The sequence below is a fragment of the Chlamydotis macqueenii genome, chromosome 12 (assembly GCF_036417535.1).
Source record: "Chlamydotis macqueenii isolate bChlMac1 chromosome 12, bChlMac1.mat, whole genome shotgun sequence".
NCBI lineage: Eukaryota > Metazoa > Chordata > Aves > Otidiformes > Otididae > Chlamydotis > Chlamydotis macqueenii.
In genome coordinates, this window is record NC_141567.1 from 17,840,320 (window position 1) to 17,853,441 (window position 13,122).

A 13,122-nucleotide genomic window follows, 5' to 3' on the forward strand; every position below is an offset into this window, starting at 1 on the left:
GAAGTGCGATTTGCTTCCAGACCTTAATGTGCTCTCTGCTGCGATGGCAGGCGTGTCACATAACGCAATTGGAAGCGATGCTGCTCCGTTATACCGAGCTGCTTTCCGTTTTCCGCCCTCACTTACCTGGGGCTACAGTCCTGACTTGGGACTTTGAACGCTAACAAAGCAGAAATGAGTGGGCTCAGCAAAAGGCATGGTAGAAGTTAATGATTTCAGGGAAAATGTCAACACAAGGCTCAAAATAACGTAGAGATCCAGTTCTTGAGTCTTTTATGACCTCTCTGGATGACCAGTTGGATTCTCTCCTTGGAGACCACCAAACAGTCCTGAATCTTTGTAATTCAGACCTTGTGGGTGCTTTGTTTCCCTCCTACTAAGTTGTAGAAAAGATTTTAAACTAGGATTTGAGCAAATTTACTTTACAGTATGAAATTACTGATAAGAAACATGCTGTCCTTTGTGTTCTTTGTATGAAAACATTATTGAGGTGATCTACTGTCTGTGTTGCAGCCTGCTGAATGGACTGGTGATCTTAGCCAGAGAGCCAAAAGCATCTAACCTAGAAGGGCATGGCTTAGATGCATAATAAAGGCTTTTTAGACAAGCTTGGTGATTTACAAATGTCCTTTTAATGAAACATCCTTGTCTTTCCTAGGTATTTTGATAGAATATATACGTAGGCATCTGGCTCCTGGGTAGCTGGATTCTTTCCAGAGACTGAACTTCACAATGTTAAACAGACTGATAAGAGTATCTGGTAGTCCAGATGACAGGCATGTAATGAATTGCTCTAAAAAAAAAATCAAATTACAGTAATGTGTTTTTAAAAAGAGCTTGTATTAAAGACTATATGACGTTAGACTAATTTCTTCTGTAACATCTGTTCTTTTATTTGGTATAATTAAAATATTGCATTCTTACCATGAGTTCTCATATGGACATATTGTATTACATTGCAGCTGTGGTTAAAATGGATTGACCTCCAGTAGTAATGTACTCAGTAAAAAGCTATTGAGGCTAAGAAACTTCTGAGTGTCTTCAACAGCTGTGTGGTTTTGTGGAATTACATAGACTAGATTCTGTGTTTCAATTTCAAAGCAAGCCTTTTTAATAGGAAATACTTTATTCCTGCTCTGTTTTCCCTCCCCTTCAATTTTTACAGGAGATACCTTTTATACAAAAGTGTAGAAAAGCTTCATAAATTTTATTTATCTACTCCTATTTAAAAACCAATGAAATAGGTGAAATCTGTAGCTACATCAGAAAACAATAATCTTTTTTTCTTTAATTGATATAGTGACTATCAGGCCTGAATGGAAAAAGCAGTCTGCGTGGTCTCTGTAGTTGAACACCTTCATTTGCCAGCCTCTTCTGTAGGTCTGTGCCTGTTCCACAGCTGTGCTTTGTTCTGTCATGTTAAAAGCCACTTAACTGTAATGCACAACTTCAGCTGCACAGCGATAAGATTTTTTTTTTTCAATTTTTAATTTTTTTTTTACCTTCATTCCCTCCCTGGGCCCAAAAATAATGTCTTGAATTAGATTTGTATGTTCTTAAATATGGACTAACCTTGGTATTTTTAAAAGAGAAATTCTGTTAGTATTTGAGGTTGTGTCTTTTCTAAGCATGTATAAATACCACCTTTTAACTGGTCTTGACAGGTGATCCCCTAACTAGTTTTGTGTGTTAGTTTCCTCTTACTGAATGAGTTGATGAAAAGTACTCTGTTTTTCTGTAGAATTAAGTAGCTAAACAATACAGGTTTGACTGCTATTTGGACTTGTGGTGGGAAAACCATTACGGAGCTGAAAATATACCTGGTTTTGGATAGATTATAGCCTGGATGGCACTCAGCCCAAGGGAAAAAAAAACTACTTTTCTGTTGCAAATTAGAACTACCAATATAGATCTATTTGCCTATACATTTTCATGTTTTGTGTGTAAGACTCTTTGGAGATGCTAGATTGGGAGCCCCAAAGTGTAAAGGTATACTGCATGTTGGTGCCTACGTGGGAAGCACTTCTTTACTTGTCCTGTGTAGGACAAGTTGATAGTGAATTGGGGAAGAAAAAATTTAGGGCATATGAACATTGAGAGTTGGGGTAAATAACAGAAGCTATTGCTCCAAGTGTATAGTGTGCTAGCCCACTTCAGTGTCTGAAATGTATCCTGTCATGTAGGGAACTTTTAAAAGGTTTGAACACCTGAATTTCAGCTTTGTTCATTCTGTCTTATTTAAAGGATGCTAGAGGCTTCAAACAAAAAAGCCCGCATTTTCTCTTTAGACAACTGCATTATCCATCTGTAGGTTCTTGCTTAATATTTGCATTGGGAATCTCCAGGGTCGTGGGGTAGCACTGCTTGCCCTGTTCTCTAGTTTAGCAGTGTCTTAGGTTTGCTTTTGCTTCTTGGGGAGCTTTTTGAGGTTCTTGGGGTGTGTTTTTGTTTGATTAGGTTGGGGTTTTGGGGGGGTTTTTGGTTGATTTTTTGGGGTTTTTCCTTTCCCTCATGTGTCTTTGCCAGTTGCTCCTTTGGGATTCTCGTCTCACAGTTACATTGCATCCCCAAGTGGGAAAGGGAACCAATCGTCAGCTCCTTTTAATATCAAAAAGTACTGTAATATAAAAACTACTGCATGCAATTCATTTTGAGTAAGGTCTGTGAGAGCTTACTGAAATTATGTTGTTAGTACCAAAAATGTCTCATTTTTGTTTTCTTCTAGGAACTTTATATTGCTGTGGGAATATCTGGAGCAATCCAACACTTGGCTGGGATGAAAGACAGCAAGGTATATAAAGATGGATGTGCTAGAAAGCATTTTTGAGGAAGGAAATGCGTTGACTTCCTTGCTTTTACATCAGTACTTAGCCAGTTTTCCAGTTTTTTTAATGTTAATATTGCCAGCTTGTCTGCTTCTTTGAAACATGTTAGCCCTCTAAGCCTTGCCAAAAAAGATGCAGCAAAAGATCTAACACAGTAGAAAAACCATTGCACTGCAACCCAAAGTGATAAGTAGAAGCAACTCATTGACTCTGTTTATTTAAAAATACTCAAAATGCATACGCCTGAGTTCTATACAATAGTTCCATTTGCGTTTGTTTCAGTGTGACATATTAATTCATGCATAACAATGTGCAGTTTGAATTATGAACTTACTATTCCATAAAGTAAAAGATGTCTCTGGCATTCCTGCATTTAGCTATTCAAATGGAAACCTATTATAAAATGGCAGTAAAACTTTAAAAGGTTTAACTCATTAGATGCCAAAGCCAATGATCCAAAATTGGAATTGCCAGTTTGGTCCACAGTGTGGTGTTTGGAAAGAGGAGCAGAATTACCTGCTGAATCATACTGTCAAATGCCAGACATCAAAAACTGTGGGTGTGTCCTGCCTCCCTGCAAGTAATTTTAGAAAAAGGAGATAGATAGATAGGAGGAAAAAAAAAAAAAAAATCATCTATTTCCAGGGAACGAACTTAATGCCTTCTGGCAGAGACCTAGCCCAGAACTTTGAACAGCTTATAAAACTGAGGAAAAGATTTGCACAGCTTTAGAGGCAGATCCTTAAGTTTGTCTTATGTTTAACCAATGACAGACTAGTGAGTTTGTGTGACTGGGAATTGTCCTCACAAGCCAGCTTGTGTGGTAGGATGACCTGTGCTTTCTTACACCAACAAATCAGTTGGTTTTGCATATATTGTTTAAATATTTTTTCAAAAATCCTGTGAGCTGCAGTTGGGATACAGCACCCTTTTTGGGACCTCAGTCTTCTAAAATCAGGGACTCAAGGGAGATGTTAGCATTAGTTGGCACAGTGGAAGAAAATGAACCAAAATTAGAAATGGAGGATGAATGGTGGGCAGGGATAAAGGTCGCTATTGGGAAGTGTGAATAAAAGTATCTGTAGCAGTGTATCCTCACTGGTCTTAGTGGAACAGCATCGCTGCAGTCTCTTCTACTCACAGTGCAGCAACAGGGAGAGTCAGACAGCAAGAGAGTCGGCGAGAGCAGCACTGATGCAGTGCTGCCACAGTTGTTCTCGCCTCCCTCTGGACTCCGCTGGTAGCGGATGGGCCACAGTATTGAGTGTCTTCATTTGGAGGCGTTTCATCTCCAACTGTGCTTTTGGGTGAGGGAGAAGATGGGCGGGTGGAATTAGTATCAGCCATTGACTGAGCATGGTGTGTTTAAACCTGCTTAAAACTTGATCTGACCATGTTAGTATTTATCGCCTGCCTTATCTCGGTGAAGACTACAAGCAGTAGTGCCAGAATTTCCTTTGATGTTAAAAAACTGAGCAGCGATATTGTCCTGTACTGTGTTAACAGGAAAACCTCTGCTTTTTTCGGCTTTTCCAATGCATTGTTTGGTATTTTGAGGTGTTCTTTTATAGGAATTAAGGACAGGTGAAATTTGTCTATATGAGATACATACTTTCATTTCTTCCATATGTTGTCGATTTTTCTAGTGTAAACAAATGTGTGTATTGTAAAATTCAGTTTTACTTATTTGTGTTTGAAATGTGTACTGCTCTCCTTTTAGCAAAAGCACATTAGGTGTTGCAGTTACTGAAAAGATTCAATTTCTAACAACATAATTATGCAGCCATGGGAACTCTGGGGTGTCCCCTGTCTTCCCTAAGCACTGTGAATTATCTGGCATTGTGAACTTGTACACTTCAGGATACATTTTCCAAAGCGGTCAGATGCTTTCTACCAAGTGAAATGTATAATTTATTTGTCCTTTTACAGCAAGGTAGAAAATGCAGCTTTTGAGAAGACCTGGAGAATCATCATTGCTTTCTTGCCTTATTTTTAGTTCCCTCATGAGGTAGTTACAGTATCTTTTCTTTAAGAGATTTAACCTACAAAAGTTCTGTTGCAAGCAAGGTGATGTTTTTGCTTCTTACCATGGAAAGTCCGATTTAGTGATGAGGTAGAGAACCAGTTCTTACTAAAAAAGTTACTTCAGCTAATAGAGAGAGAGGAGGGACTAGGCTGCCAAACTGAAGCTTAAGCTAGTTTTGCAAGCAATGGGTGTCAATTATTTTTGGGATAAGGACAGGGCCAGCAGCCCCCAAGTGTCACCGACTGCTGGCCTCAGAGCATAGTTGAAGTCTTTATGGAGTCAGTATCCCCCAGTATCACAGCCTAGGTTTTGCTTCCTGCACTGTAGAACTGTCAGTGGAGGCTTGCATTTGTAAATGGGATAACTGGGGGGGGAAAAAAAACAAACCATAACAAAAAAACCACAAAAACAAAAAAAACCCCAAACAAACAAAAAAAAACACTTTGGGAAAAAATTTCAGGGGAAGCATTACTGGAATACTTGCAGGTCTTTGCTTATGAGGTGGTGAGATGGCAGCAGCAGCTCTGCTGTAGGTACTGCTGCCTTGCATATGTGGTGTGGTGGTCCTGTGTAGTGAGTCACAGGATACAAATGACCCGTGAAGAAAAAACATTTCTGTGGGCCTGAAACCACAGGATTTTTTGGGGTCTTTGAGTTACTGCCACTAGGCCTGTGCTACTGAGCCATTAATTTTGTTGGACAAGTACATTCAGTTGGAGGGATTAGAGCGGAGACCCGTGAAGTGTGGCTACTTGGGAACGGCAGGTAAGCTGTCAAATAACGGCTGGGTCAGAGCTGGCCTGAGGAGTCTGGGTGCCCCGCGTCAGAGTTCATGCTGGCCGCATTTCCATGGAAAGGCAGTATCAGAGTGCTGTGGTTTAGACCCCTGCTTTGTGTAGGGCTCCTTTTATGAGCTGTCATATTTTTTCTTTTTTATTATTTATGTATTTTTCCCTTCCCTTTTCCCCCTATCCTTTATGGAGTGCTCCCTATCCTGTTGTAGCTTTTGCTGTGGACACCCAGGCTTATTTTGCTGGAAGCTGTCACAGACATGTACAGAATGATTTTGCTGTATGGCAGAGTTTAATCCAAGACAGACATTTTCCTGGACCATCGTGTTGGCATTTTGATCATGTGCATTTTTCTACTATGTGACAAACTAAATGATGTCCCTTAGTAAGTACAGAGGACTCTAGGCATGGCTTTATTGTTTTAAATGCTACCTCCTGTTACTTCTGTAATGGTATGGCTTAGATTGTGGTAGTGGTTTTGGTGGTGGGGTTTTTTTTGTTTGTTTGTTTGGGGTTTTTTTTGTGGGGTTTTTTTTTTGTTGTTGTTGTTGTTAGATTTTTGAACAGGGAAGGATAGCCCCAGTGTAAGCAATGAGCAGGGAAGGGAGTTTTTTGGGGATCAGTATTTTGTGTGTTTGGTTTTGAGGTGGAAAGGAAAATGTTTAAATGCTGTGACTCTTACCTTCTGCTTCTAGGGGCTTGGAGGGAATTTAGCCTGTGTTTCCCCAATTGTTAATCAATGTGTATAGTCACATGGTGCTTTACTGTTGCTTGCAGACCATTGTTGCTATTAACAAGGATCCGGAAGCTCCAATTTTCCAAGTGGCAGACTATGGACTGGTGGCAGACTTATTTCAGGTGAGGCTGAACTTGGAGATGTGCGGGGTAAAGGTTTCAGGGATCTAGGGGTAGCTTAGATAATCTAGTAAGTGTTAAAGATGTCTGGGTGAGAGTGTTTGCTTTGGGTTTTTTTTGACAAAGAATTTGTTTTGATTTAATTATTTTTGTTCTCAAAATTCAATCCTTGCAAGTAGAAGCTATCATCGTGTGTGGTGGGGGGCTGCCACAACCAGCCTGCCTGTATTCTAGTTTCCTGAATAGGAACCTGAATGGGTGCTTACATGTATTTTTAAGCTTTGAAAAGTAGGAAAGTACAGCATAGGCATTGTATTTAGACTGCAGCAGTTCTTATTTTTGCCTGGGCTTGCTGCCTGCCTGATGCCCATGAGGAACTTGCAGTTCTCGCTAGGAAAACTGAGCTGTGAGCTAGCCCATGTCCATGTCCTGTGGCTGCATGTGCGAGTCGCCTGTGCACACATCCACATGTGTGACTGGCAGGAGCTTGTCATGGCTCTGTGGAGAGGCAGGGGCAGAAACTCTGCCAGCACTTAATGCCATTCCTGAACTAATGCCCGCTGGCTCCGTGGTGAGCACGGGCCTTTTCGTAAGCCAGAGACAGTCACATTCTGAAGAAACACCATGTAGACAATTTCCTTAATAAATTTTGTACGAATGCATTATTTCCACCTAATGGAAATGTAGCCCTCTTAAATAATTAAGAGGCTTTATTCAGCAGGAGAGAAGTGGGGAGTGCTGTGAGCTGGGGTGACCCACAGCCCCTGGAGTGCTGTGCTGGGTGTGAGGGATGGGAAGGTGGTGAGTGGAACTGGGGGCGGGGGTTGGGTGCTGCACATGGAGAATTTGGGAGGCAGGGGCAGAGCAGGTGCTACCCTGGCACTGGTGTTTGCAGGCGGTGCCAGAGATGACGGAGCTCCTGAAGAAGAAGTGACTGACACCGATGGACAGTGCACTGCAGTTGAGGTGGGGAATAAGGGCAAATAAAGGATTGTACTGGAAAGAGGTGGGGTCACTGTGGTGGTGTGTGGTGTTTTTGGTGGGCAATGGAATGGCACACAGCACGATGGTGGTGGGGTGGAAGAAAGGAAGACAGGGAAAGACGAGAAGGCTGCAAAGGGAATGGGAGAGGGATAGAAGGCAGGAGGCAGCATGGGTTTGTCAGTGTTTATTCCCATCCCCACTCCCCTCCCAGCTGTGGTTAGACCCCCGGGTGGAGTCAGGCTGGGCCCAAGCTGTCCAGCAGCTCTGTCCTGCCCCCAGGCACCGTGGGTCTGTGCTGGCCCTGGACTGGTGGAAGGTCTGTGGGGCTCCCAGGTCCAGTCAGGCTGGCTCCAGGCTGGTGGCAGGACAGGTCCAGTGTCTGTCTGTCCCCTCAGGCACAGTGGGTCCATGGTAGCCTGAGACTGCTGGGAGGTCTGTTGTGCCCATCTGGCCCAGTGCTGGTGGCAGGGCAGGTCTGTCATGCACCATGGGCACCGCTGGAAGAGGCGATGGTGGCCACTGCAGAAGATGCCAGGAGCTGCTTCCAGCTCTGCTCCCCTTGCCTGCAGAAGGCTCATGACCCAGCACAGTGAGTGTATCCCTGTTCCCCAGGGCTGTCCCTATGCCTCAGGAACTCTGCCCAGCCGTGGCTCCAGGGGCTCCAGTGCCCCATACTTCTCATCAAGCATTGGGGTGCCCTGTGGGCAGTCGATGAGCGGCTTAAGCTGGAAGACATCAAGGCTCTCCTGGTTCCTGTGGTTGTAGACGCTGAGCCGGTGGCCCAGGTCGGGGCTGGCCACTGGGCCGGGCAGCTTCAGGTTGACAGGATCCAGCCCCTTCTGTGCCAGGCAGGCCTCTTCAGACAGGGACGACAGCAGCTCCTGCACCATGGTGTGGGCCACCTGCTGCCGGGGCGCAAGGTCAGCCTGCGGGCCAGCGCCAGCGTCCACAACATCGTCGCAGGCTGTGCTGCAGTCTGGGGAGGAGCCCAGCGTCTGGCTGCTTTCGCTGCAGGCTTGGGTGCCTGAGCTGACAGTTGACCGCGAGGCGCTGCCCGATGTGATGCTGGCAGATGTCCCGGTGCTACCCAGCCGCATCGGCACCTCCACTGTGAAAAGGTCGGAAGAGATGTTGGGGCGATGGACATCGATGGCGGCAGTGGTGACCACGCAGATGGCTGCCTCGGGGACACCGCTGTCTGCAGGGAACAGAGCACAGAGCTGCAGCTGAGAGCCAGGGTGGGTGCAACCCTCAGCAGCAGGGCCTGGGGCAGTGGGTTAGTGAATGCCCACTGCGCCTCTGTCCCCCGCTAGTGCCTGTGATACCTCTTATATAGCTTTTTATATAGCTATCTCTTACCCACACAAAAATAGCTCTATATGGAGATAGTGTTGGTTTTTTTTTTTTAATATAGACAGATGTATAGATACCTGGGTGGTTATGCAGAGAAATAGCTATATATCTATATATATAATGGGTATATACACATATGAAACTATCTATACATGATCACAGCCTTGCATACCCCAAACCTGTTTGTTTATATAGCTTTTAAAATCTCTATATCACTGTGTCTTTTTTTTTAATGCACTAATGAGGGTGTATGGAGAGTGCTCACATGTGTGTGTGTGTGTAAGTGTATATATGTGTGTATATATATATATTTTTTTTTTTTAATACAGCCAGACACACAAAGTGTCTCTCTTGCTCTCTCATTTTAATATATGATATTTAAAATATATAGCACCTTATCCATATAGATATGGGGAAAAGGTGTGTGCATACATACACATGTAGAGGCGTATGGAGCTCCAGGTCCCATACTTTAATATATACATGCTCTCTCTGTACACTGTGGGTGTTACCTGTCTGTCTCCAGAGGGGATACGCTAACACACCCCCTCTGCTTGCTGGGGAAATGTTTCTCTATATCTGGGGGGCAGGGCTAGAGAGGGGGGAATACACATCCTTAATAAATACATTAATTATACTTACACATAAACACCCCCTCTTTAGTTATGCATCACTTTTATATATAATGGGAATAAACAGCGGGATACACAGCTATAAGTAATACCATATAACTCTATAGGGTACAGACTTAAAAAAAAAAATAGTCACAGAGACAGTGGCTCAACAGTTTGTGGTTTTTTTTTTTTTTAAATACATACATTTATAGAGATTTATTCATATGGACATGGAGAATGTGTGTGTATAAGGAACTGCACACAGACACTGACTGACTGACAGACACACTGACACACAGACTGGCAGACACACACACACAATTTGATACCTATACTACACAGGGCCCCCCCGACCTTTAAATAAGTGTAATTATCTATCTACTGCTACAACTGAATGCAGAACCACACACACCTCTCCTGCGTATTTTTTATATACACACACACATATATATGGATATAAATACATAACATCATACCTATACATCACCCCTCCCCCTTTTATAGCCACATACTCTTTATATAGGAGAGCTTTATCCATATAGATATGGGGAATATGTGCATAGATATCTGCCCCATGTATAATACATAATGTGTCTAATACTTACTTACCTGTATAGACATGTATCTTGCTCTCCATGTATATCCATGGGGGGGGTGTGTGTGTGTGTGTGTATATATATATATATATATATATAAGGCTATGCTATGGCTATATATGGTGTGTGTATACATTATATATATATATATATATGGCTATGCCTACATAATACATTATATTTAAACAAACATACATACAGCTCTGGATAGATCCACACATCTTTATACATGTAAAGCTATGTATAAAACGGGAATGTATATAGAGGGATAGATATCTATCTAGCTCCACAAATAATACTGTATACCCACAAGTGTTCACACATCCTTTTTTATAGATATACAGATTATGGAATTTTTGCACATATAGCTACACCATCTTTCTCTCACACACATACATACACACCCCTACTCTCTCTCTCTCTATGTATACACCCCCCCCAATGCATATTTATTGAGGACGGACTGTAAGTAGCCCCATTTCTAATATATTATACCTATGTAAGTAAGTACACACATTTTCTACATATATACAAAATACATACATATATAGATGTAAGTGTACAATCCAATGTATTTTCCATTATATAATATATAAACTATATATGTATATACACAGGCTTTTGCCCACATATGTAGAGCTTTACGTATATATAAAATATGTATGTAGCTATACACACAGACATATATCTTTATCTGTCTTTGTATCTGGCTGCATACGCACACACATAAATACATTAAAAATATATATATATATGGGGATATATAGGGATATACCCATATATAAAATACCATGTACCAATATATGTATATACACACACATAGTTTATATGTAAAATATATACATAATAAATACTATAGATTAAATAATACAGATGAAAAAGATATGTGTGTGTGTAACTGTATATATATATATATATATATATATACAAACACAGTCTCTCACATTCCTCCTTATGAAGTACATAAAATTATTTTAAAATAAAATATACACGCATACATACACACCTCCCCCCCATGTATATATGGGGAGTTTATATAGCTATATATTACACCTATACATGATACACACACAGAGATATATCCATATTATATGTAATACATACTATACATATTAAAATGGTTGTATATACAGTCACTAACTTACAAGTTGTAACACTTAACATATTTCATAATATAAAATATGTATATACACAGTTTCACACACATCTTTTAATCTAAATATGTATTTAGATATCCCCATATATATATGTGCACACATATACATTATACCTATATATGTATACACAACATATACTTTATATATAATACAGACAAAATTTGTAAGTATACAATCACAGACACACCATTTAATATATAGTTATTTTATATATCATATCTATGTATATGCAGTTATACACACACCCCTTTATGTAGCCTTATATAGACTTACATATGTATACACACATCCAGACATACTTCTCTATATATATCTCCAGATACATGGATATAGATATATATTACAGTATATCTACACATGAACACACATTTGCATTTTATACATAATACACAATGATGCACAAACATCTTTCTAGATCTTTACATATATAGAAACATATGTAGACATATTCATATACACAAAGACATATACATCTCAATATATAAATATATATATCCACATATATATGAGAATATGCATAAGATATTACACCTGTATATACACACAGGCACATATACATACATTCATAGTATAATATAGAATACATATGAAATCTGTATGTATATACACGGACACTGTCACACACGTTTTTATACACACACACACATACATGTATATATGAAAAAAGCAGAAGACACCTTTAATAAGTGTGTGCCTATATATATATATCTCTCCCATGTATATGGATGTAGGGATGCATCTACAGGGATATACATATATAATACATTATACATATACACTTTTTTTTAAAAAACCATACACTTACACACTCTTATTTATTCTTATGTTATGTTACATATACATCTATATATGTATAGCTTTTCCTCTGTGTGTATATGGGGATATAAATATATAATACATTATACATATACATATATTTATGTCTATAGTATATACACATATATCCAGAGACCATCTCTCCTTCTCTCACACACTGCTTTACATGTCTCTTCATATATTTTTATATATTAAATATATGTATTTAGATAAAATAGCTATGTATATACACAGACACAGCCTCATATACATCTTTGTATGTATACAAAGACATATACATACTTTTTTAAAAATATAAATATATACAGTCACACACATACCTTTTTATATATATATATCTGTAAATCATCTCATATATATAGGGATGTATGTATGTTTGGAAATACATGTATGATACATTATATACATAGATGTACAAACATGTATATATTTTTACTTACATATTTCTAATATATGTATGTGTATCTGGGTTTGTGTGTATTTATTGGGATATACATATTATTGGGATATACATATATAATACATTATAAATATATGCATACACATTTTACTTTATATACTATGTATGTGTATTCATAAATACAGGCTTATATAGATATATATGTATCTTTTTATATATGTATTTCACTGTGTAGACATATAGGGCAATATATATGAGATATATGTATATAATACATTAAACATGTAAACACAGAAATAACTTCTATATAGTCTCAGTATGCGTATATGCAGACACACATATCTTTTTTTTATATATATATCCCTGTGTATATATGGGGATATACATATATAATACATTATACCTACACACACATACATTTTTTAAAAAAATATATATATATGAAATATTGAAATGTTATATACATGGAGGGGGAGTGTGTGTGTACACCCCCAGCTGCCCAGTCGTGCTCACCGTGGCATTTTGAAGTGTGCCTGCTGAGCCTGCCCCCCACAACGGCAGTTCTGAGCCAGGCAGCCTGCGCCCAGCCGCCCTGCACAGCCCCATTCCGGGCTGACCCGCAGAGCAGGGCCCGCCAAGCCCGACCGCGTGCCGAGAGCCCTCCATGTGGCGGGACGCCTGCCCGGGGCCATCCATTTGAAGCCT

At 40.1% G+C, this 13,122-nt stretch overlaps 2 protein-coding genes across 2 annotated transcripts in view; one reads left to right on the top strand and one right to left on the bottom strand.

Annotated features, from left to right (window-relative positions):
• ETFA (electron transfer flavoprotein subunit alpha) overlaps positions 1 to 7,502 on the top strand; it is a 32,991-nt gene extending 25,489 nt beyond the window's left edge. The window contains exons 10-12 of the mRNA XM_086756980.1: positions 2,726 to 2,791; positions 6,420 to 6,500; positions 7,393 to 7,502. Of these exons, the coding sequence (XP_086613106.1) occupies positions 2,726 to 2,791; positions 6,420 to 6,500; positions 7,393 to 7,431 (186 nt within the window). The 3' untranslated portion in view covers positions 7,432 to 7,502. The remainder of the gene's footprint in view (positions 1 to 2,725; positions 2,792 to 6,419; positions 6,501 to 7,392) is intronic.
• Positions 7,503 to 7,641: 139 nt separating this feature from the next.
• Positions 7,642 to 13,122, bottom strand: part of TMEM266 (transmembrane protein 266) — an 87,411-nt gene continuing 81,930 nt past the window's right edge. The window contains exon 12 of the mRNA XM_086756979.1: positions 7,642 to 8,679. Within this exon, the coding sequence (XP_086613105.1) occupies positions 8,102 to 8,679 (578 nt within the window). The 3' untranslated portion in view covers positions 7,642 to 8,101. The remainder of the gene's footprint in view (positions 8,680 to 13,122) is intronic.